This window comes from Carcharodon carcharias, chromosome 10, assembly GCF_017639515.1.
Source record: "Carcharodon carcharias isolate sCarCar2 chromosome 10, sCarCar2.pri, whole genome shotgun sequence".
Lineage (NCBI taxonomy): Eukaryota > Metazoa > Chordata > Chondrichthyes > Lamniformes > Lamnidae > Carcharodon > Carcharodon carcharias.
In genome coordinates this window covers 36,953,651-36,979,904 of record NC_054476.1, presented here as the reverse complement: position 1 = coordinate 36,979,904, position 26,254 = coordinate 36,953,651, and the positions used below count along the sequence as shown (strand labels likewise).

General features: G+C 43.4%; 1 protein-coding gene across 2 annotated transcripts in view; it reads right to left on the bottom strand.

The window, feature by feature from the left end:
- Positions 1-486: 486 nt before the first annotated feature.
- galnt18b (UDP-N-acetyl-alpha-D-galactosamine:polypeptide N-acetylgalactosaminyltransferase 18b) overlaps positions 487-26,254 on the bottom strand; it is a 321,574-nt gene continuing 295,806 nt past the window's right edge. For both annotated transcript variants that reach the window (XM_041197647.1, XM_041197648.1), the window contains one exon: positions 487-730. In XM_041197647.1, coding sequence (XP_041053581.1) covers positions 581-730 — 150 coding nt within the window. In that variant the 3' untranslated portion in view covers positions 487-580. The remainder of the gene's footprint in view (positions 731-26,254) is intronic.

Here is a 26,254-nt window from a genome sequence, read left to right as displayed (position 1 = left end):
TATTGCTGCCAGGAAGTCAGAACCATCTGAAATTTGCAATTTAAATCAGAGTTTCAGATGGTTCCCATTACAGGGCAATTGCCTAATGGAAATTTCAACTTCCTGGGTAACTGCCGGGCAATCCTTACATGGGCACTTCTGGGGGGGGTGGGGGCGGAGCTGGTGGCTCAGTGCATCTCTGGGGTACCATTTGGTTATGAAGACCTGGAGCTCGGAAGTTATGGGCCTAGATGTCACTGATTCGATGAATGTGTTGTTTCCCCAAACTTTTCACTCACCCACATTAAAGCAGATGTTTTACATCATTACATTTTAACAAGACAACCATAATAAATATTGTCCATCTGTCATGTGTCTATTTACACTTAGAAAATATTTAACCATTTTGATTCTGGTTTGATCATTCCTGACAAACAGCTCTTTGTAAATCATGTACAACTTCATTATCTATTACAAAAAAATGGTTCCTCTTCACCCACACAAAAGCCTGAGGCACAAAATATAATTACAGCAGAACTTTGCAAAACATGCTACATAGTAGCACAGAAAGGGCAAGGACAGGAAGGTAGGGGTCAGAGGTTCACTGGGACGATGTCTTCTTTAAGACATTAGAGATGGTCCATCGCTGGCCAGTACATTTCTGAAGTAAAAGTTGGAACCCAAACTCATTGTCAGGACTTCCTTGAAGCTCCAGGCACCTCTTTGATTTTCTGTTCTGTATCGAACCACCCTAAGAAACATAAACAAGGTGAAAACAGTATGGCCTAGAAACTCAATGGCACAAAATAAGTGCTTGAGCAGCTGATATTGGAGGGCAGAGCAGGTGCTAAGTACAGGAAGCTCGTCTCCTGATATATTGGTAAAACAGCAACAACATATATTTATATGGTGCCTTTAAAATAATGAAACATTCCAAAGCACATCACAGAACAATTATAAAACAAATAACACCAAGCCACATAAGGAGATAATGGGCTGAATTTTCATCCTTGAGGCAGGAAGCAGGAGTCGGGAAAATTCCCGGCTCTGCCCACCCACCACAAGAAAAAGTGCCCGCAAAGATGGGATTTTCATTGCGGGGAGGGAGTGAACTATTGATCAGCAATGATTTCTCTGGGGCTCAGGTGTTTTAGTACTCTGGGCTCTCAGCAAAAAATACATAATGAGACGTGGCTGAGAGCCCAAAAATCCATTAGCCTGTTGAAACAACTGAGCCCCAGAGAAAACATTGCTTGGTTTACAGCTCTGGTTCTCTGATCTATGCTTTCAATTTCACAAGGTTTATTTTCACAGGGTTGGCTTCAAGTGGTTGCAGATTCTGCTATTGATACTTTAAAAGGTCTGGATGATTGACACTTTTATTGGGCTGTAGTAAAAAGAAGCTTTTTTTAAAAAAGAAAATGGAACGTTATCAATGAATGACTGTGTTTAAAGACATTCTACAGTCACCATATGGTTCATTGCTTCTATACCATGTATAGTGGGTGAATGGTCATGGAAGTAACCATGGGCAGCCTGAGGAGCCATGGAGGTTGTTTGGATGGGGCATACCTTGGCATGGGGGCATGAGGGCCAAAGGGGGTGGATGGGATGCCTATCTTGGCATGGGGGGGACATGAGGCCGACCTTTTGAACTTACCCCGTGTGCAGAATATGGTTCAAGAAAGCTCTGAGGGGCCATGGACCAAAAGCCTGAAAAGCTGGCCTGATTCTGTGAAAATTGTGGATGACTAGGACATTTTTTTTATTCATTCATGGATGTGGACTTCGCTGGCTAGGGCAGCAGTTATTGTCCATCCTTAATTGCCCTTGAGAAGGTGGTGGTGAGCTGCCTTCTTGAACTGCTGCAGTCCATGTGTAGATACACACACAGTGCTGTTAGGGAAGGAGTTTGAGGATTTTGACCCAGCGACAATGAAGGAATGGAGATATATTTCCAAGTCAGGATGGTCACACACCATCCAGACTTGGAGGGAAACTTCCAGGTGGTGGTGTTCCCATGTGTCTGCTGCTTTTATCCTTCTAGATGGTAGCAGATGTGGGTTTGGGAGGTGCTATCTAAGGAGCCTTGGTGAGTTCCTGCAGTGCACCCTGTAGATGGTACACACTGTTGCTACTGTGCATTGTTGGTGGCAGGAGTGAATGTTTGTGGATGGGGTGCTAATCAAGCGGCTGCTTCGTCCTAAATGGTGTCAAGCTTCTTGAGTGTTGTTGGAACTGCACTCATCTAGGCAAGTGGAGAGTATTCTATCACACTCCTGACTTGTGCCTTGTAGATGGTAGACAGGCTTTGGGGAGCCAGGAGGTGAGTTACATGCTGCAGGATTCCTAGCCTCTGATCTGCTCTTGTCACCACAGCTTTTATATGACTAGTCAATGGTAACCCCCAGGATGTTGAAGGTGGGGATTCAGTGATGGTAATGCCATTGAACATCAAGGGCCGATGGTTAGATTCACTGGAGATGATCATTGCCTGGCACTTGTGTGATGCCACTTGTCAGCCCAAGCCTGGATATTGCCCAGGTCTTGCTGCATTTGGACATGGACTGCTTCAGTATCTCAGGAATCGTTAATGGTGCTGAATGTTGTGCAATCATCAGCGAACATCTCCACTTCTGACCTTATGATGGAAGGAAGGTCATTGATGAAGCAGCTGAAGATGGTTGGGCCTATCCATGCAATGGAGCCGTGCAGGTCGGGAGTGCAAGGTGAGGGCTTTTAACCCGAACCAATCCACACCCTTAACAAGCACTCCTTAAAATTGGAAACCCCAGGAATGGAGTTAGGAATCTCAGAATCGAGACCCGTCCATCATTTTTAAAGGGCTCCCAAGTCATTCTGACTCGGTGAAAATCCAGCCCAATAGGTCAGATGACCAAAGGCTTGGTCAAAGAGGTAGTACTCAAGGAGTTGATGCAAAAATCTAGGTTTATATTTCATATGTGTTAGAATATAGCTTTCAGTTTGGGCATTGTATTTCCTTTTTAGACGTGGGTAAATGGAAAAACATGATTGAGTAACTGGTAATTACCCTGATATAAATACAACTCAAACCCACCTGAGTTCATTACAGTTAAAAGTTATTCAATAAGGTCTGAGCTGATAGTGAGAAATGTAAACAGTGGATGACCTGTCTTTAAGTTTTTAACAGAACCGGAAGGCCTACCCTCACTTCACTAAAAGATTTACAGGGCTTTTGTAGTTCCCAAATAAAAAGGAGTTGAAAGCTGATGATAAACAAGAGAGTTCCTTGACAGGGCTAGCAATTCTGAACAGAGAGTAATTATATTATATCCATTAGAAATACAAATTATTCACATGGATTATAGGATCAAAGACTTGTGCTGAAGGTAAAAAAAACAATTCAGTTTTATTTGGAATATCCCTATGTCATGTTGTTATGGAGATGGGCTGTGGGGATTAGGAGGTTCCTTTGTTTGATTTTATCTGAGTGTTTCTCAAAAAAGGCAGTAGCAGTTTTGTTTTGGTGTAGGCTGCAGGTCATTGAGTCGAGGGAGCAAAAGGAGATAAATATTAGTCAGGCCTGCAACTTAAGCAGAGAAAATACTAACTTCATTGTTCACTGCGCGGGATGCAAGTGGAAGCTTGAGCTCAGATTGGAATTCGTGTGAGGGACATGAAGCTGGAAGATTTGCCTAGCTTGAGCCTAGAGGAAGAAACCCGTGGCCTCCAGAGCCTAGAAGGACAAGGGCAGCAAATGCATAGGAACACCACAGCCTGCATGTTGCCCTTAAGCAGCAGACCATCACTTGGAACTATATTGCATTCCTTCACTATCGCTGGGTCAAAATCCTGAAACAGCACTGTGGGTGTACCTACACCACATGGACTGCAGCGGTTCAAGGAGGGGGCTCAAGGTTCAGTTAGGAACAGGCAATAAATGCTAGTCTAGCCAGCAACAGCCACATCCCACAAAAGAATAATTTTTAAAAAAATCTACAGTGTTCCTCACAGGAAAAGGCAGTTAGCCCTGTGGCAGAAAGCAGTCAGCAGGGTCAGCCTGGAAGATTGAGAGAAATCAGTTGTATATCTCCCAGCAGCCAGAACAAGAGGCCATTAGGAATCACGGTGTTTCTGACCTGGTGTCACTGAGCAGGAAGCACTCAGCAGGAAATTGCCAAATCTGCCTGGTAAAACCAATCGAAGAGATTGGCAGTGAAAACCTTGCAGAGGGAAGAGTCGGGAATTGAAAAGGAGCATGGGAGGAGTCAGGAGTTGAAGAGGAGAGTGAGAGGAGTCAGGAGTTGAAGAGAAGCGTGAGAGGAGTCGGGAGTTGAAGAGGAGCGTGAGAGGAGTCAAGAATTGAAGAGGAGCACGAGAGGAGTAGGGAGTTGAAGAGGAGTGTGAGAGGAGTCGGGAATTGAAGAGGAGCACGAGAGGAGGCGGGAGTTGAAGAGGAGCGTGAGAGGAGTCAGGAATTGAAGAGGAGCACGAGAGGAGTCGGGAGTTGAATAGAAGCTGGGAGAGCAGGGATGACTGAGGGAGTTCGGTGAGGAGGGAACGAGGTGATCCTTTGAGTACCGTGAGTACGGCTGGGTAAGCATTTACTACTTTTATTGCTTATAGTTTTTAAGGTCTTATTTTGTGGTTCATCATTTGTAGCGGCTATATTCTGTAACAACGAGTAGCAGGGAAGAAGGGCCCGAGAGTAATCGATATTAAGTATCTTCCAAAAGGTTTAAATTAATTTAAAGGGGTAAGTCATGGCAGGAGACCTCAAAGGTGTGGTGTGCTCTTCCTGCTCTATGTGGGAAGTCGGGCACATTTCCAGTGCCCGGGGCCAGCACATGTGCGGGAAGTGTCTCTAGCTGCAGCTCCTGGAAGCCTGGGTTTTGGAGCTGGAGCAGCGGCTGGGGACAATGTGGAGCATTCGCAAGGCGGAGAGTATCGTGGATAGCATGTATAGGGAGGTGGTAACACCGGAGGCTAAGAGTCCACAGGCAGGAAGGGAATGGGTGACCACCAGGCAAAGCAAGGGACTAGGCAGGCAGTGCAAGAATCTCCTGTGGCTATTCCCCTGGAAAACAGATATACCGCTTTGGATACTGTTGGGGGAAATGGCCTCTCAGGAGAAAGCAGCAACAGCCAAATTTGTTGCACCACGGTTGGCTCTGCTGCACAAGGGAGGAGTTAGAAGTGTGGGAATGCAATAGTTATAGGGAATTCAATTGTAAGGGGAATAGATCGGCATTTCTGTGGCCGCAAACGAGACCCCAGGAAGATATGTTGTGTCCCTGATATTAGGGTCAAGGATGTCTCAGAGTGGCTAGAGGACATTCTGAAGGGAGAGCATGAACAGCCAGTGGTCATGGTACACATTGGTACAAGCGACATTGGTAAAAAAAAGGGATGAGGTCCTAAAAGCAGAATATAGGGAGTTAAGAAGTAAGTTGAAAAGTAGGACCTTAAAGGTAGTGATCTCTGGATTACTACCAGTGCCACGTGCCAGTCAGAGTAGAAATAGCAGGATATATTGGATGAATACATGGCTGAAGAGATGGTTTGAAGGGGAGGGTTTCAGATTCCTGGGGCACTGGGACTGGTTCTGGGGAAGGTGGGACCCGTACAAACTGGACAGGTTACACCTGGGCAGGACTGGGACTGATGTCCTAGGGGGAACATTTGCTAGAGTGGTTGCGGAGGGCTTAAATTAGAATGGCAGGGGGATGGGAACCTATGCAAGGAGTCAGAGGAGGGGGAATCAAAGACAAAAACAAAAGACAGAAAGCGGAATAAGAAAAGTGATAGGCAGAGAAATCAAGGGCAAGAATGAAACAGGACCTCATTGAAAAATAATGGGAACAGGACAAATAATGTTAAAAAGACAAGCCTTAAGGCTTTGTGCCTTAATGCGAGGAGCATTCACAATAAAGTGGATGAATTAACCACGCAAAAAGATGTAAACAGGTATGATATAGTCGGGATTACGGAGACGTGGCTGCAGGGTGACCAGGGATGGGAACTGAACATCCAGGGGTATTCAGTATTTAGGAAGGACAGACAAAAAGGAAAATGTGGTGGAGTTGCATTGCTGGTTAAAGAGGAAATTAACGCAACAGTGAGGAAAGATATTGGCTCTGACAATGTGGAATCTGTATGGGTAGAGCTGAGAAACACTAAGGGGCAAAAAACGTTAGTGGGCGTTGTATATAGACCCCCAAATTGTAGTGGTGGTGTTGGGAATGGCCTTAAACAGGAAATTAGAGACATCTGTAATTATGGGTGACTTTAATATGCATATAGATTGGGCAAATCAAATTAGTAACAATACCGTAGAGGAGGAATTCCTGGAGTGTATACGGGATGTTTTTCTGGACCAATACATTGAGGAACCAATGAGAGAACAGGCCATCCTTGATTGGGTATTGTGTAATGAGAAAGGAATAATTGGCAATCTAGTTGTGCGAGGCCCCTTGGGGATGAGCGACCATAATATGATAGAATTCTTCATCAAGATGGAGAGTGACGTAGTTGATTCTGAGACTTGGGTCCTGAATCTTAATAAAGGAAACTACAATGGTATGAGGCGCGAGTTGGCTATGATTGATTGGGAAACGTTACTTAAAGGGAAGACGGTGGATAGGCAATGGCAAACATTCAAAGAGCGCATGGGTGAACTGCAACAATTGTTTATTCCTGTCTGGCGCAAAAATAAAAGAGGAAAGGTGGCCAAACCTTTGGCTTACAAGCAAAATTAGAGATAATATTAGATGCAAGGAAGAGGCATACAAATTGGCCAGAAAAAACAACGGACCTGAGGATTGGGAGCAGTTTAGAATTCAGCAAAGGAGGACCAAGGGATTGATTAAGAAGGGGAAAATAGAGTATGAGAGTAAGCTTGCAGGGAACATAAAAACTGATTGTAAAAGTTTCTATAGGTATGTGAAGAGAAGAAGATTGGTGAAGACAATTGTAGGTCCCTTACAGTCAGAAACAGGGGAATTTATAATGGGGAACAAATAAATGGCTGACCAACTAAATACATACTTTGGTTCTGTCTTCACAAAGGAGGACACTAATAACATACCAGAAATGTTGGGGAACACAGGGTTTAGTGAGAGGGAGGAACTGAAAGAAATCAGTATTAACAGGGAAATGGTGTTGGGGAAATTGATGGGATTGAAGGCTGATAAATCCCTGGGGCCTGATAATCTACATCCCAGAGTACTTAAGGAAGTGGCCCTAGAAATAGTGGATGCATTGGTGGTCATCTACCAAGATTCTATAGACTCTGGAACAGTTCCTACAGATTGGAGGGTAGCTAATGTAACCCCACTATTAAAAAGGGAGGCAGAAAGAAAACAAGGAATTATAGACCAGTCAGCTTGACGTCGGTAGTGGGGAAAATTCTAGAGTCCATTATAAAAGATTTAATAGCTGAGCATGTGGAAAACAGTGGCAGAATCGGACAGAGTCAGCATGGATTTATGAAACGGAAATCATGCTTGACAAATCTACTGGAATTTTTCAAGGATGTAATTAGTACAGTTGATGACGGGGAGCCAGTGGATGTGGTTTATTTGGACTTTCAGAAGGCTTTCAACAAAATCCCAAATAAGAGACTGGCATGTAAAATTAAAGCGCATGGGATTGGGGGTAGTGTATTGAGATGGATAGAAAACTGGTTGGCAGGCAGGAAACAAAGAGTAGGAATAAATGGGTCTTTTTCTGAATGGCAGGCAGTGACTAGTGGGGTACTGCAGGGATCGGTGCTGAGACCCCAGTTATTCACAATATATATTAATGATTTAGATGAGGGAATTAAATGCAATATCTCCAAATTTGCAGATGACACAAAGCTGGGTAGGAGGGTGAGCTGTGAGGAGGATGCAGAGATGCTTCAGTGTGATTTGGACAAGCTGAGTGAGTGGGCAAATGCATGGCAGATGCAGTATAATGTGGATAAATGTGAGGTTATCCATTTTGGTAGCAAAAACAGGAAGGCAGATTATTATCTGAATGGCTATAAATTGAGAGAGGGGAATGTGCAACAAGACCTGGGTGTCCTTGTACACCAGTCACTAAAGGTAAGCATGCAGGTTCAGCAGGCAGTAAAGAAGGCAAATGGTATGTTGGCCTTCATAACCAGAGGATTCGAGTACAGGAACAAGGGTGTCTTGCTGCAATTGTACAGGGCCTTGGTGAGACCACACCTGGAATATTGTGTGCAGTTTTGGTCTCCTTATCTGAGGAAGAATGTACTTGCTATAGAGGGAGTGCAGCGAAGGTTTACCCGACTGATTCCTGGGATGGCGGAACTGACATATGAGGAGAGATTGAGTCGATTAGGATTATATTCACTGGAGTTCAGAAAAATGAGGGGGGTTCTCATAGAAACCTATAAAATTCTAACAGGGCTAGACAGGGTGGATGGAGGAAGGACGTTCCCAATGATGGGGGAGTCCAGAACCAGGGGTCACAGTCTGAGGATATGGGGTAGACCATTTAGGACTGAGATGAGGAGAAATTTCTTTACCCAGGGAGTGGTGAGCCACAGAAAGTAGTTGAGACCAAAACATTGTATGTTTCCAAGAAGGAATTAGATATAGCTCTTGGGGCGAAAGGGATCAAAGGGTATGGGGAGAAAGCAGGAGCAGGCTATTGAGTTGGATGATCAGCCATGATCATAATGAATGGCAGAACAGGCTCGAAGGGCCGAATGGCCTACTCCTGCTCCCAGTTTATAAGTGTCTATGTGGCATAACTGGGTTGGTCCCAGGAGAAGTGAATGAACCTTCAAGATTCTTGTAAAATGTAAGTAAACTCTTGGGGCTGGGGTGTGGGGGAAGAAAAAGTAGAACTGAGCTTATAGCATAAGCCTTTATAAATTATAGCGTTGTTAGGAGCGTTTGCATTGTTTAATTTACTATAGATATACAATAAAATTTGTTCTTGTTTAAAAATGTGATTACTGGATGTTCAGATTTCTATTTCAACATTAATGTGATACCAAGTTTGTGGACAGACGCCTAAATCTCAGACTGTTGGTAGGAGAGCGATGGAGTCGGTAACTGGCAACAGAATTGGAGCAGGCACCAAAAACATTGGTCTGAATTTCACATTCCCCTGCCGCCAGGTTTTTGGACAGGTGGGATGTGTGAAATAGGATGAATGGGCTTCCCACCCTCTCTAACCTCTTGGCAATCTTACTCTGGGGTAGGCGAGGCCTTGGGCAGGCTGCCTGCCCTTGCCCCAGTTGAGCCCCTTAGGTGGTCAATTATCGGCTATTTAAGGGCCAATTCCCGCCCAGCCTCAATTTTTAGGCTGGCGGGAGGATTTCCCGGGCGTGGGGGAAGCCCGAAAATGATTGAGTTTGGCCTCGGGCGGCCCCCCCCGCCATATAAGGTCCAGTAGCTACTGGACCTCCCTCCCCCCCCCCATGGCCTTTCCCCCAACACCCCAATCACCCACTAACCACCCCCCGACCCCGCCACACCCACCACCACCCCCCCACCCCCCCACCCCCACCCCGGGCCTTCCCTACCCTGTCCGCCCTGAGACACCGAAAATTAAATTTTCCGTGCACTCCTGAGACTTAGGGTCTGTCGGCTTCATGAAGTTCCTCTCCTTCTGTTGCTGCAGGGACTAGCGAGCTGCTGCCTTACCATATTGGCCACTAGCTCTCTCAGGTAGGACTTTCTCACAAGTGAGGGATGGAAGTCCTGCTTGCAGCAAACTGACGCTCATCCGAGCGTGAAATGGCTGTGGGGCAGGCAGAGCCAGCGGGGAATATGGGAAACTCCACCATCCGCAATATCCTGCCCATTGGCTTCAGTCTTCTCAATATTTGGCTGGGGAAAAGCAGAAAAAGAGGCCTGAAGGAGCCATGTTCTGGATTTCCCTATAGAAGAAATAGCTTCTCCATATTTAACCTATCAAATCTTTTCATCAACAACAACTTGCATTTATACAGCAACTTTAATGTAATAAATAAAAGGGGTAGGTGCTAAGGAGTTAGGTTGTAAGGACAGAGAGAGGGGTAGAGAGTTGGACGGCTTCAGGAAAAAAATTTCAGAGCTTAGGGCTTTGACAGCTGAAGGCATGGCTGCCGATGGTGGAGCAATTTAAACTGGGATGGGTAAGAGGCCAGAATTGAACGAGCGCAGAGATCTTGAAGGCTCAATGTTAAACACGTCAATTAAATCATCCATCAACTGTCTGAACTTAAAGGAATGCAAGCCTGTTAACACAACAGGTCCTCATAGTTAAACCCTTTAAGTCCTGATGTCACGAGGCAGGGATCATAGCTATGTAATCCTCAGGGTAAAGGTCTGTATACATACTTGCTGGTTTGGTAAGATAATTAAGCAGAACTCCAAAATATTCATCCATTTCTCACAAATCCTCAATTCCTCTAGCTACCTCCAGCACAGATCAGAACTCTGGAGAGCTTCCAAAATGTTCCTGTTTGTTGTTACAACTTGCGGAGGTCTAGGCCAAGTGTAAAGATAATCTGATTAACTCTGTACTTAATTCAATGCATTCAAGTTATTAGCTTAATGGGAAAAGTCAATATTTCATGTAGTATAATTCTGAGCCTGGATGTTGAGGTCAAGGGTTGAATGTCAGAGTTGATGCAGGAAGGAACTTGTTTAAGTAGTTGGTTCATCACCTTGTCCATTATTCATTATTTGTAGCCACTTAAATTCAGTGATTGGCAAAAACATCAGGCAATTAATTGCATCATTCAATTACTAAAAAAGTAAATAATCTGACCTTTATTTCCTTTTCACATTGGTATAAATGAGTATTGGATTGTATTCCAATTGAATTCAGAAGGTTAAAGACTGGCTAAAGTGCCTAGTCTCTTCTATAATTTAAAACATAGGAGAATAACCATTCCATCTGCAAGACTGCCTATTGCGACGTCCATAATGTCAGCAATCTCAGTCCCTGGCTCAGCTCTTCTGCTGGTGAAATTCTCATCCACGTCTTTGTTACCTCTAGTCTTGACTATTCCAACACACTCCTGACTGGTTTCTCACATTCTACCTTTTGTAACTTGAGGTCATCCAAAATGCTGCTGCACACATTCTAACTCACACTGGGTCCAGTTCACCAACCATCTCTTTGCTCACTGAATTACATTGGCTACATGCCCAGCAATGCCTTGATTTTAAAATTCCCAGCCCTGTTTTCAAACCCTTCCATGGCATCACCCGCCCCTATTTCTGTAACACTAGTCAGCTCTACAGCCCTCTGAGATCTCTGCACTCCTTCAATTCTGGCCTCTTGAGCATCCCTGATTTTAATCGCTCCACCATTGATGATCATCAATCATATTGTAAACAGTGAGGCTTGCGGCTAAGGTCTAGAAACTTGTGTAAGCCGGTTTGAGGCTCTGTATGAGCAGGTAAAGACAGAAACCTGAGGTTCAGGGAATAAAAGTTTTTCAAGCCTCATTTAAAGAATGGTGGAGGTTGGGGGGCTTGGGTGGAGAGAATGGGAGGGGGGAAAACTTTGAATGGGCTATGTTATTTTCTACTGTGGGGTGGTTTTGCTTGCAAACCGGTTACACATTTATCTGTCGGCGGGTGAGTTGATAACAATGTATTAGTAAAGTAGGCGCAGAGACCAGTATGAGGTAAAGCACATGCTATTAATTTACACAGACAACAGAACATTAACACGATGTGTGCTTCTCCAACCAGACCCTACCCTAGACTAACATTAACATTGTAGCCCACACTACACAGCTATTGGGTCGCACAGTCATGTGGTCAATCCGCTCACATTCTCGTAAAGGTGTTTACACCTCAGATTACCACAAGTACCAGCCTCAGGAGAGCTGTGACACTGAAAGACGCTGGCATTTAGCTTTATTAGTCTTTCTCAGGATGTGAGTGTCATTAGCAAGGTCAACATTTAATGCTCATCCCTGATTGGCCTTGAGAAGATGGTGGTGAACTGCCTTCTTGAGCTGTTGCATTCTAGTGCTGTTAGGGAGGGAGTTCCAGGATTTTAACCCAGTGGCAGTGAAGGGAAGGTGATATAGTTCCAAGTCAGGATAATGTGTGGCTTGGAGGGGACTTGTAGGGGGCTGGTATTCCCATGCATCTGCTGACCTTGTCCTTCTAGCTGGTAGAGTTTGTGGGTTTAGAAGGTGCAGTCGAAGGTGCCTTGGTGAGTTGCTTCAATGCATCTTCTAAATGGTACACACTGCTGCCACTGTGCACTGGTAGGTGGAAAGAGAGCAGCAGGTAATGAAATCCTGAAGGGATCTGGTTTGATGCCTGACCTGTTCATCACAGACCAATTTAACAAGGTGGGCCTGAAGCAGGACTTAAGACCTCTCATTTTGGGTCAGATTTTTTCAGGCACCCTTGGAGCACAAGATGGCAGGGCCCTAAAATTGTGCACCTTACACCCATTTTAAGCCCATAGAACAGGTACAATGCTGTCCAATTTTCTCCCCCAACCTGCCATTTTTATATTACTTAGTATATTTGTGAGGACATCAGCGAATGCAATTAAAGTGAGATCTTGAATTTAATGGGAATAAATAGAAATAATTTGGCCAGAAGCAATGCGTATTCCTCAAAATACATTCAATTTTGATTTTAACGTAGTAAAATTTTAAAACTTTGTATAAGTAAGTCAATTTACATTCCATCTAATGAAATGTTGGGGGAGGGGGTGAGGTTTATGCACTGCTGAGAAGACCGAGGGGGTCAAAAAGCTGAGGAAGTGAAACACAAAACAAGTTAAATTTTCCATCTTTTAGTCGAAAACCAAGACATAAAGAACATATAATTAAAGAGGCCCAAGTCAGTTTCCAAAGCTCTGAGGAATTATTTCTACTCCCACAAGCGTAAAGTGACCAATGACCGGGTAATGGCCTAGAAGAATCAGTTCACAAACTGACCCCCGCTCCGGAACACCAAGGCCCAACTCCCACTCAATATTGCGCCTCACTGACTGGCCAGCGAGCTGCAGACACCTGCTCCAGCTCACCGGCCAAGAGCATTTCAAATTCGGAACACTGAATCCCTGGAAGCAGAGGGCAATCATGATGAGAATATGTCAGTTGGGAGACAGGAAGAGTTGGGGGAGGGAAGATGCAGTAATCAAATTAATACTTGAGCACAGGAGCACATCCTGCAGAGCTTGTGCATCCACCATTCCTTAGAGAGCAACTCCTGGAAGCATAGAATTGACCTGAGAGACAGCAGTTTACAGCATGGCCTCACTCCCCTGTGGATAAATCAAATCCCTGTGCACAGGATTACAACAGGTAAGAGAGGCCATTTGGCCCAACCAGTCCATGTTAGCCTTTACCCTCAAAATCTGCAAATCTCTGCCTGGCAGCCTGCTTAATTATTCATTCAGTGTTAAATTTTACATCTATAAATATATTAAAAAATCTGCCAGCACTTTCTGTCCATTGTTACCAATTTAAATTCCACTGTAATTACACACTACTGCCAGTGGAGGAGGCTGTAGTGCCATTCGAGTTGTAATTAGAGCATGATTAGTTGACATAGGCCAGTGACCTTTTAACTGTGGGCAAGGAGTCATAGAGACAGACAGCACAAAAGGAGGCATTTTGACCCATTATGCCTGTGCCAGAAATTTATAATGGAAATGTGAAAATAAGGACAAAGTATTTAATTTTAAAATGGCTGCTAAAGCAGATCTGGGCATCCCCTTAAATTAGCTACTGCTCTCTAACCCCATTCTGTCCTGTGTGCAATGCCAGAGGAGACTGACAAACTTCAGACTCCTTGTATTTATAAACAGATATGCAGAGCACAAAAGCAAGGAAGCAATGCTAAACCTTCAGAAATCACTGGCTGGGCCTTGAGCTGGAGTACTGGGTCCAATTCTGGCAGCAGAGTTTGGGAAGAATGCTAAAGCCTAGGCGAGGGCGCAGAGGAAGTTTACGGGAATGGTACCAGGGATGAGGGATTTCAGTTATGTGGAGAGACCGGAGAAGCTGCGATTGTTCTCCATGGTGCAGTGGAGGTTAAGAGGAGATTTGGTAGAGGTGTTCAAAATCATCAAGGGTTTTGATAGAGTAAATAAGGAGCAGCTGTTCCAGTGGCAGCATGGTCAGTAACCAGAGGAAACAGATTTAAGGCAACTAGCAAAAGGAGCAGAAGGGAGATGAGGAGAATTTTTTTTTCTTAACAGTGCCTTGTTATGATCTGGATTGTGCTGCCTGCAAGGTCAGTGAAATTTGATTCAATAGTTGATAATATTAGATAAATACTTGAAGGAAACAAAACACTGCAGGGCTATTGGGAAAGTGCAGGGGGAGTGCGACTAATTGAATAGCTCTTTCAAAGAGCCAGTGCATTCAAGATGGGCCGAATTGACTCTTCTTGCACTCTCTCAGTCCATGAAAATAAAATACCTCAATAGCAGCAGCTGCTCTCTGTATTTTTCCAATCTTTCTACTTGCCCGGAATTGCTGAATGAATAATTAAGCAGACTGCAGGGCAGAGATTTGCAGATTTACAGCTTTGCGTAAATTTACAGAGAATAAAAAAATAATAATTTGATTTGGAAAGAAACAGATGAAAAGAGCGTGTGTTTATCTCCTGCTCACGGCTACCTCAGGACGTCCCAAAGAGCCTGGCAGCCAATGGATTGTTTTTCAGAAGGGCTGTCACTGTTGTTATTTAAATACATCAAAAAGATCCCTTGACCGAAGCATCAGGAGATTTATCACATCTGTGAATCCCGGCAGATTATCATTCTTGTAACCTTGCTACATGTTTTGAGTAATAAAATTTGCGTCTACATCCCATAGCTCTTAAAAAACGGAATAGGGCCAGAGCAAGGGATTGCTTTCTGAATATAAATGACTCTATAAGCGAGTGGGTGATGAATACAATTGTTTTGCTGCTATTACTCTTTCAGCCCCATCACATTTATGTTTAATCTATTCTCATACATAATCTTTACTGGATTTTATTCTGCATACTATTCCCCTGGTTGGAAGCCTCACTTCAATTGATCAAACCCACCCACACATACCCTACCTCGTCACGGCAGATGCCAAAGGCTAGCAAAGGTCCTGCGAACAGGGAAAGAGCTTCCTCATGAAGAAATCAGGACCTGATTTTTATTTCATTGATCTAAAATGGGTGGGATGATACCACATTTAGCAGGGCAGAGGCCAGTGCCTGTCTGGCTGATAAAGGATATGTCAGGGTACTCAGTGAAAAGCTAGGAACAGTGGAGGTTTACAGCGAATTGGGGGTTCATAAAGATCAATAAAATATCATGAACAATATCATGCAGAAAATAATCAAAAAAGCTAATGGAATGCTGGCCTTTATTTCTAGGGGACTAGGATACAATGTGTTAAAAGACATGCTACAGCTGTACAAAGCCCTGGTTAGAACAGACCTGGGGTACTGTGAGCAGTTCTGGCCACCACACCTTTGGAAGGACACGTTGACCTTGGAGAGAGTGCAGCATAGAATGATACCAGGGCCGGGATTTTCCAGTCTCGCTGAAAGCTAATGGACATTTTGCAGTTGCTAAATTTTCTGCCCCGTCCGCAATGGGTTTTGCCACAGGCTGGACCGGAAAATCCCGGCCCTGGACTCTAAGGGTTAAATTACGAGGAGAGATTATGCAAGAATTTAGGTTGTATTCCCTGGAATTTAGAAGGTTAAGAGGTGACTTGATTGAAGTTTTCAAGATATTAAGGGGAACAGATAAGGTAGATGGAGAGATTGTTTCTGCTGGTTGAGGAGTCAAGGACTAGGGGGTGTTACGATGCGCAGGTGTGATAGTACAACTTCATTTTTTTAAAAACTGTTTTAAAGGCTACGTTTTTAAAAAAAACCTTGGACTGACTTTGAAGACTGTTTCAAAATGGCTCCAAGCTACCAGACAGAATTGTGTATTTCAGACAGGGTCTCCTCTTCCAAGAGGGCAAAAGACAATTTAATCAAGGTTCACTGTGGTCCTGTCTAGGAGATAACTAAGATGATGCCTCAATGTAAGAATGTAAATTGTGCCTTGGCCAGGACAAAAGCTAAGATTCATAGGTGGAAGAGGGGCTGTTACCAGTGTTGATGCCTTATTTGGGAGATGACTTGGCATTTTGTGCAGGTCACATGACAACAGAGGCCATCTTGGCTCCTTCAAAAAGCATTGGAAAGGACTAGAACTGAGAGAACCATCCTGAAGCAACTTCAGAGAAGCAGACGAGCTTCAACACAGGGAGAGAGGGACCAACAAGCACTGCCATTGAACTGCTGTAATCAGCCAGGCTAGAAAAAGGGCCACACACAGTTCCTTGAAAGAGAACTAAAGAAGCTCGTCTCTCCCCCCTACCTGATTCCATTTACTAAGCTACCTGTGAAAGCAACGTCCGGCAATTCAACAGTAGAAGCCATCGCAGCTGCAGGGACAACTCTACATCCTCAAGACCTTCACGGCAGTCAACACAACAAGTTGACTTCAGAACATATCACTGTATATGGGCTAATCTTGATTTACATTTACAAGCATTATATCTTTATTTGAAACTAATCTTTGTTTGTGTATGTGTCAGTAACTTTATCTTTTCTTAGGTGACTGCTAGAGCAAAAGAGTTAAATATAATAACTTTTTCTTTTTTTTAAGTGGAAAGTCTTTGCTGCTGGGTTATCTTAAATTGAATTTCTCACTCCACAGGTCAGCAAATACACACCATACATACAAATACATTGTTCACAGGCAACATTGGGAAAACACTCTTTAAAGTGTCCGTGACGGAGTCTTAGTTTGAAAATTAGACCAGGCCTTTCGGGAAGAAAGTTAGGAAATGCTTGTACACTCGGAGGGTGGTAAAAGTTTGGAGCTGTTTTCTGCAAATGGCAGTTGGGGTTGGATCAGTTTTTAATTTTAAATCTGAGATTGATGGATTTTTGTTATCCAAAGGTATTAAGGTACACCAGCAAAGAGAGGTTATATGGACGATGTCACAGATCAGTCATGATCTCATTGAATGGAACAGACAGACTCGATGGACTAAATGGCCTCCTCCTGCATGGTCTTATTTTCCCATGTTCCCTATGCATCAGTGCTCATGGCCCTGTAAAATTAGTAACGTACTTCCTTTTTTTTGGTGTTTTTGGTTTATCTGAGTAGGAAACTGGCCTTGCAAATTCTAACTGACATTTACGGGTTCTGAACTCAATCAAGAAAGGCCCAAAACTTGGAATTTTTTTCAGTATTTTGTGTTGTCAGAGAGTTCCGCCAGGCTCCAGAAAATAACTGAGGGTTGCTACCCTCACAACTCCTCCTGATCACACCCCCTCCCACCACCCCTCCCTCCCCCCTCATCACTGACTGTCTTCTGATGCGGCCACAAACTCCATTCGCTCAACGCTGATTCCACCCTCTCCTCGGCCACTATCTGAAGTTCATCCTGATTGTTCACAACCTCACCATCCTATTTGGCCCTGAGCTGATCCAGCCTCATATCTCCATCTCCAAGATTACCTTCTTCCAGCCTCATAACATTGCCCATTTCTGCCCCTGCCTTAGCTCGTATACTGCAGAAGCCCTCAACCGTTCATTAGTTGCCTCCAGGCTCAATTATTCCAACACTCCTCTGGCTCAACTCTCATCCTCAAAACTCTACTGCTGTATAAACTTCGCTGCATCTTTACGTCTCTCCCCTCCTTTAATATGCTCCTTAAAACCTATCTCTTTGACCAAGCTTTTGGTCACTTGTCCTAATATCTCCTGTGGTTCAGTGTCAAATCTCATTTGATAATGCTCCTGTTAAATGCCTTGGGATGTTTTACTAGATTAAGAACATAAGAAATAGGAACAGGAGTAGACCATTTGGCCCCTCGAGCCTGCTCCACCATTCAATAAAATCATGGTTGATCGTCTTGTGTTTCGATTTCCACATTCCCATCTAACCCCGGTAACCTTTGATTCCCTTGCCTAACAAGAACCTATCTACCTCTGCCTTAAAAATATTAATTGACTCCGCCTTCACCACCTTCTGAGCCAGAGAATTCCGAAGTCACACAACCCTCAGAGAAAAAAAATTTCCTCATCTCTGTCCTAAAAGGGTGACCCCTAATTTTAAAACAGTGCCCCCTAGTTCTGGACTCACCCACAAGAGGAAACATCCTTTTGATGTCTACCTTGTCAAGGCTGTTCAGGATCTTGTATACTTCAATCAAATCACCCCTCACTCTTCTAAACTCCAGTGAAAACAAGCCCAGTCTGTCCAACCTTTCCTCATAAAACAACCCACTCATCCCAGATGTTAATCTAGTAAACCTCCTTTGAACTGCCTCCAATACATTTACACTCTTCCTTAAATAAGGAGACCAAAACTGCACACAGTATTCGAGGTACAGCCTCACCAATGCCCTGTATAATTGAAGCATAACATCCTTACTTTAATGTTTAATCCCTCTCATAATAAAGGACAGCATTCCATTAGCCTTCTTAGTTACTTGCTGTACCTGCATACTAGCTTTTTGTGACTCATTTATCAGAAACCTAGATCTCTCTGCACATCAGAATTATGCAGCTGTTCTCCATTTAAGTGATACTCTCTTTTTTTGTTCTTCCCGTCAAAGTGAACAGTTTCACATTTTCTCACATTAAACTCCATTTGCCAGATCTTTACCCATTCACTCAATCTATCTATATCCATTTGCAACCTCCTCATGTCCTCTTCACAACATACTTTCCTACCTACCTTTGTGTCATTTGCAAATTTAGCTAACATTTCTTCACTCTCCTCATCTAAATCATTGATGTAAATTGTAAAAAGTTGAGGCCCGAGTTTAGACTTCTGTGGGACTCCACTCATCACATTCTGCCAATCAGAAAAGACCCATTTATACATACTCTCTGCTTTCTGCCAGCCAATCTTCAATTCATGCTAATATGTTACCCCCTACACCACGCGCTTTTATTTTCCATAATAATCTTTGATATGGCATCTTATCAAATGCCATTTGAAAATCTAAGTACAATATGTCTTCAGGCTCCCCTTTATCCACTGTGCATGTTACTCCTTCAAAAAACTCCAATAAATTGGTTAAACATAGTTTCCCTTTCACAAGACCATGCTGACTCTTCCTGACTGCCTTGAGCTCTTCTAAGTGCCCAGCTATATCCTCCTTAATGACCGGCTCTAATAACTACCCTATGACAGACGTCAAGCTAACTGGCCTATAGTTTCCTGTTTTCTGCCTCCCTTCCTTCTTGAATAGAGAGGTTATATTTGCTACTTTCCAGTCTGATGGAACCTTTCCAGAATCTAGCAAATTTTGGAAAATTAACACCTGCGCATTAACTACCTCATTAGCCACCTCTTTTAAGACCCTAGGATGTAATCCATCAGGACCTGGAGACTTGCCAGCCTGCAGCTCCATCAATTTGCTCAGTATCATTTCCCTAGTGATTTCAATTTCACCAAGTTCCTTTCTCCAGTTCACCTCCCGATTTGTAGCTATTACTGGAATGTTTTTGTATCCTCTATAGACCCATAGAACACTACAGCACAGAAAACAGGCCATTCGGCCCTTCTAGTCTGTGCTGAAATATTATTCCGCTAGTTCCATTGACCTGCACCTAGTCCATAACCTTCCAGACCTCTCCCATCCATGTATCTATACAATTTATTCTTAAAGCTTAAGAGTGAGCCCACATTTACCACGTCAGATGGTAGCTCGTTCCACACTCTCACCACTCTCCGAGTGAAGAAGTTCCCCCTAAACCTTTCCCCTTCCACCCTAAAGCCATGTCCTCTCGTGTTTATCTCTCCTAATCTAAGTGGAAAGAGCCTACTCGCATTTACTCTGTCTATACCCCTCATAATTTTGTATAGTGAACATAGAAAAAAAAATAGTTAATTTCTTCTGCCATTTCCTTATTACCTACTGTTAACTCCCCACTGTCACTCTCTAGAGGACCAACACGCACTTTACTTATTTTTTTCCTTTTTAAATACCTGGGGAAACTCTTGCCATCCATTTTTATATTTCTAGCTAGCTGCCTCTCAGACTCTAATTTCTTTCTCCTGATTAACCTTTTAGCCATTCTCTGCCATTCTTTATATTCTGTCCAATCATCTGTCCTGCTACTCAACTTTGTGGGTGCTTTTTTGTATGCTTTTTCCTTAATTTTTGTGCTTTCCTTAATTTCTTTACTTAACCACGGATGGTGGGTCCTCCCCTTGGAATTTTTCTTTATAGTAGGAATGTACTTATTCTGAATACTCTGAAATATCCCCTTAAATGTCTGCCACTGCTTCTCTATTGATCTATCCTCTAGCCTAGTTTCCCAGTTCACTTCAGCTAGCTCAGCTTTCACCTCCACATAGTTGCCCATATTAAGTTTAAGATACCTGTGGAAACTCTTGCCATCCGTTTTTATATTTCTAGCTAGCTTCCTCTCAGACTCTAATTTCTTTCTCCTGATTAACCTTTTAGCCATTCTCTGCCATTCTTTATATTCTGTCCAATCATCTGTCCTGCCACCAGCTTATATTTCACCCCTTCCTTGGATTCACCTAGTTCTGTTGAAGGGTCATGAGGACTCGAAACGTCAACTCTTTTCTTCTCCGCCGATGCTGCCAGACCTGCTGAGTTTTTCCAGGTAATTCTGTTTTTGTTTTGGATTTCCAGCATCCGCAGTTTTTTGTTTTTATCTTTAAGTTTAAGATACTACTCTTAGACCCACTCTTCTCCCTTTCAAACGGGATGTAAAATTCAATCATATTGTGGTCACTGCTACCTAGTGGTGCCTTTACTCTGAGGTCATTAATTAATCCTAGCACATTACACAATACCAAGTCTAACATAACCTGCTCTCTGGTTGGTTCCAGAACACGTTGCTGTAAGAAACTCTCTTGAAAGCATTCTAAGAACTCCTCATCCAGGCTACTACTGCCATTCTGATTTTTCCAGTTTATGTGTAGATTAAAATCACCCATGATTATTGCCGTCCCTTTATCACAAGCACACAATATTTTCTCTAGAGTACTTTGTCCTACACTGTGGCTACTGTTAGGGGGCCTGTAGACCACTCCCACTAATGACTTTTTCCCCTACTATTCCTCACCTCCACCCAAACCGATTCTACATCCTGCTCTCCTGAACCAAGGTCATTTCTAACTATTGCACCAATGCCCTCTTTGAATAACAGTTCTATCCCTCCACCTTTACCTAGCTTCCTTGAATGTCATGTACCACTCAATATTAAGGACCCAATCTTTGCTGTCTTGCAGCCACATCTCCGTAATTGCTGTCAGATCATATTTACTTACTTCAATGTGGGCCATCAACTCATTTACTTTGTTATGAATGCTATGTGCATTCAGATAGAGAGCTTTCAGTTTTGTCTTTTTGTTACCTTTGTAACATCTGGTCGAGGCCAGAATTTTTATCTCGGGAGGCGGGTACTCGCCCGACCCGACCAAGCGCGAAATGACGCGCGATGATGTCGGCTGAATGTGCCGACATCGACGTGCAGTCACGTGATAGTTCGGTCAGCGGACTCGTGCCGGAGCCAGCAGCGCACCCGCCGACAATTAAAAGGCCAATTAAGGCCATTAAGTTATCAATTAATTTTTTACTGTCTGTTCAACATAACGGTTGGCGGGCAGGCAAAAAGGCCAAGCAGCGTTTGCATTTTTTTGGAAACTCCATTCCCAGATGGGTTGAGGTTTCCAAAAGCCAATAAAAATAAAATGAAAACTTTATTTTTTTTAATTAAAAATATCCCTGCTCATGTGACCGAGTCACATGAGGGGGCATGCTTTATTACATTTTTCTATTGCTTATTAATTTTTTCAATATCTTCATCTCCCTCAAGCAGCTCCGTGCCTCAGGGAGGTTATTCAGCGTTCTCTTGCGCGAAGTTCGTGCTCGTCCTCCTCTCCTGCCCGCACAGGAAGCGCTCAGCGCTGCCACTCGCGTATCATACTGGGCAGGCCTTAACTGGCCTGCCAGGGTGAAATTGCGGGCCGCTGTCGATCGCAGGCAGTGGTCAGCTTCCCAACCGCCCCCGCCGATTCTGCACATCAAGGGCAAAATTCTGCCCTTAGGTTTTTTTTTTCTCTGTCCCTTCCTGCCATTCTCTGACCCTCATTTCTCATATTACTATTTTATTCTCCTGTCTTGACCCTACACCTTGAATTGCTACTGCCATGCAAGCTTGATCCCTCATCCCTCTTGCTTAGTTTAAAGCCCTAGTTATGCGATTTGCAAGGACATTCATCCCACCATGGTTCAAGTGTAAACCATCCCAACGGTACAGTCCCCACTTTCCCCAGCATTGGTGCTCGTGCCGCACAAACTGGATGCCACTTCTTCCACACCAGTCTTTGAGCCATGCATTTGTCTCCCTAATCTTATTTGCCCTATGCCCTTTTGAAGGCAGTATATAAATATATGGTGATGTTACTGCTATTATGATACTGTATTTAGTTGTGGACAATTTGGCTCTATGTTTTCATGTTTCTTCTGCGATTATTTCTTTAGGCTGTAAAATCATTTGATTTGACCATGAATAGATAGCAACTTGCTACACAACTATCAACCATAGCCCAGTGGGCAGCACTCTCACCTCTGGGTCAGAACATCATGAGTTCAAATCTCATTCTAGAGACTTGAGTATGTGATTATAGGCTTACACTCCCTCCCTGGTGCTAAGGGAGTGATGCACTGTAAGAGGTGGCATCTTTCACATGAGCCATTAAACCAAGGTCCCATTTGCCCTTTCTCAAGGAGGTGAAATGGGTCTACACATTTAAGATAAACCTGTAAATTTTTGTAATTAAATTAGTGACTGAGGAATATCAGACAAATCATTCTTTTATTTGTTCATGGAATGTGGGAGTTGCTGGTAAAGTTAGCATTTGTTGTCCATCCCTAACTGCCCCTTGAGAAGGTGATGGTGAGTCACCTTCTTGAGCTGCTGCAGTCCATGTGGTGTAGGTATTCCCACAGTGAGGTTAGGGAGGGATTTCCAGGATTTTGACCCATAGACATTAATTACAGTTCTAAGTCAGGGTAGTGTATGACTTGCATGGGAACTTGGAGTTGGTGTGTGAATTAATATGCCCAACTGTGATTTCTAGACTCGGTATCTGCCCAGAACAGTTGAGAAAGTCTTTAATGATCTTGTGTATATCTCCGATTCTCCTCCATGTACCATTTGAAACTTCGGGTACTTTGTGTGAAGGTGGAAGTTGTGCTCAGGTAACATACTGAAGTTGAAATACTGTTTTAATGGAAATATCAGGAGGATGATTGATGGGGGTTACAGAACAGAGAAAAATTACTTATCCTGGATTAGTTTTTATCTTCATAACCTTGCTCGTCAGGAGACAAGGCCACAGACAAATCAATCGTTTCTTCCTCTTCTTATCAAACTACCTTAACATCTCAATCTTTTCATTTCCCCTCCAACAACAAGGGAATATTTCTCTTCAGATGTTCCCAGCATGATTACAATATTTAAACACTGTACACTGATCTCTCCAAGACCCAAAGGCATTAGTGATTATTCCCTATCACTGTCAGCAATAAAGGTACCTATATGTTTCATGGTAGGGGGAAGTGGCTGGAATGGAGACCCATCCCCACCACTTCCCACTTTTCTTGGTGTACTAGCTGGGAGTCTGAGTGTTCCCACCTCCAAACAACAACCTGCATTTAAATAGCACCTTTTGAGGATTAAAGAATTGACCAAGCCACATAAATATATATTAGGACAGGTAAAGCCTGGTTTTAAGGAGCATCATAAAGGAGGAGGAGAGAGAAGTGGACAGGGTTGGGAGGGAATTCCATAGCTTAGGAGCCTGGCAGCTGAAGGCGCAGCCACCAAAGTTGGGACAAAGGGAGTGTGCAATGAGAAAGAGAATATCCCTAAGGTTGAAAGATGCAGATCTGGCCCAGCTCTTGGAACCAGTGAAGATCTGAGTGTCAGATGCTAGCAAATAACCAGGGTTCCAACCTTGCAATTTGGAGTGCCATTGGCTGCATGGGAAAGTGGAAGCTGCAAGAGGCCATTCAGCCCCTTGAGCTTATGTCACCATTCAATTAGATCATGGCTGATTTGGTACAGCCCCCGCCACTAAACATGTACATTTTTAAAAGCAGTCTCTAATTTAGGGCTAAAAATGGTAGTCATTATTCATTGGAATGTTGCTGGTTATAGCTCCACGGACAGAAACAGAAAATATAAAATGTAATGTTGAACTTTAAAGAAGATTCCCCTCTGCTACTGCCAACTGATAATAGAGAAAGCATGTGGAAACTCTACAAACCAAACTCAAATGAAAAAAGTGTGTTGTCATACTGCTGCCTATTAACTCATGATTATTCTGGTCCATACCCAGTAACAGCTCAGTCATTGAAAAGCAGTACGCAATTGTCTCAAGAAACAAGGACTTGCATTTCTACAGGACCTCTCACACCTCAGGACATCCCAAAGCACTTTACAGTCAATGAAGTGCTTGTGAAATGTTGCCACCTTTGTAATGTATAAATGTTCACAAAGAACTTCTTACAATTGACAATAAGCTATCCAATGTAAATAGGCTGTTATGAAATGAGAAATATCACTGTCAAAGATTGGAACAATTATCTTGCCAACTGCTACTGAGAAAGCATCAGAAAGTGCAGAACAGTCTCAAATGGTTTCTAAACAGATTTTTGCAAAAATGAGAAAGCAATGATCTATGCGCTGGATTTGAAGTTGCCTATTACCAATAGTAATAAAAGCAAGGCTATGAAATAATCAATTGTGGGTATGATAGCATAGTGGTTATGGTACTGAATGAAGAGAAATTTGCAGGACTATGGGGAGAAAAAGGGATGTGAAACTAATTGGATAGCTCTTTCAAAGGGCACAATGGCTTGACTGACCACCTGCTGTGCTGTAAGATCCTATGATTCTAGGAAGCTCTGTTACCCTTACCCAATATCAATCTCAGTCTTCAAAGCTCCAATTGACTCCCAGCATCAAGAGTTTTTCTGGGCAGAGATTCCAGGTTTCTACTGTCCTTTGTGTGAAGAAACACATCCTGACTTCACTCCAAAGTAGCCTGGCTCTAATTTTACAATTATGCTTGTTTGTTCTGGATTCTCCCACCAGAGGTGAGAGAAGATGGGACTGCCTCACTACTGCAAAGTAAGACTACTTTTTGTAAAGGCTGAACCTTTGGAAGGTTTCCGGATGAGCTGAATAATTCAGAAAGGCACCTTTATAAAGCTCCAATAAATTGGTTCTTCCCAGCCAATTAGCAAATTACCATATTAGCCAAGTTTGCTTTGATGTTGCCATGAAACCAGTGATTCAGAAGCTGGAGGCATTAGCATTGGGCATGTTCTCACTGGAAAAGAGAAAGTCGAAAATTGATACAAATGTTGTTTCCGGAATTCTAATTGGGCCAGGCATAATGCAGAGCATGAGAAGCCGTTTCATTTTATCTGGAATAGGAGAACCAGAGGACACAGTCTGCACTTGAAGAGGATAAATTCAAAACTAATCTGTGGAAACAGTTTTTCAGTGAGTGAGGGGTCAATCTATGGAACAGGATCCCAAGGGAGATGCTGGAGGAGACACTATTGATTCATTTCAATGCAATTGAAAGAGATTTCTCCAACTGAAAATCCTCCTGATAAGATCACTTGGTCAGAGAGGACAGCCTAGTCTTGTGTATTTTTAGTGAGTGCCGTTTTTTCACCAACTCCCCGTCACATCTGCCCTCCAAGCGTCAGAGTGGTTTTTTTGTGAAGTTACGAGATTTTGCTATTAATTATCAATCCATACTGTTCCTGTAACTTGTCCTTGAAGCTCAATTTAAAAGAAACAACAGGACACCATTCAGCCCCTCAAGCCTGTTCTACCTTCAGTTAGATCATGGCTGATTTGTATCTGAACTCCATTTACTCACCTTCGTTCCCTCACCCTTATTAGCCTTATCCAACACAAATCTATCAATTTTGAAATTGTGGGAAACTGTATTATGAGTAATTTGACGATGGGTGTTGAATGTAACAAGCTTGAGGGGAACAGGTGACTTTGGATCTATGGTTCCTTGACCTCTCCATCACTGGGGGTTTTCCTCATCTCATGCCTGGGTGTGCTGTAGACTCATTGGGCAGAATTTCACTGGCCCTCAGAAGGCAGGCTGGAACACACAGCGGTTGGTAAAATCGTGGGGAGCCATGTTGGATCTTTGTCAATGGTGGGGCAACCTGCTGTCACGTTGCTAGGCTACCAGCTAAATGGAGGTGGC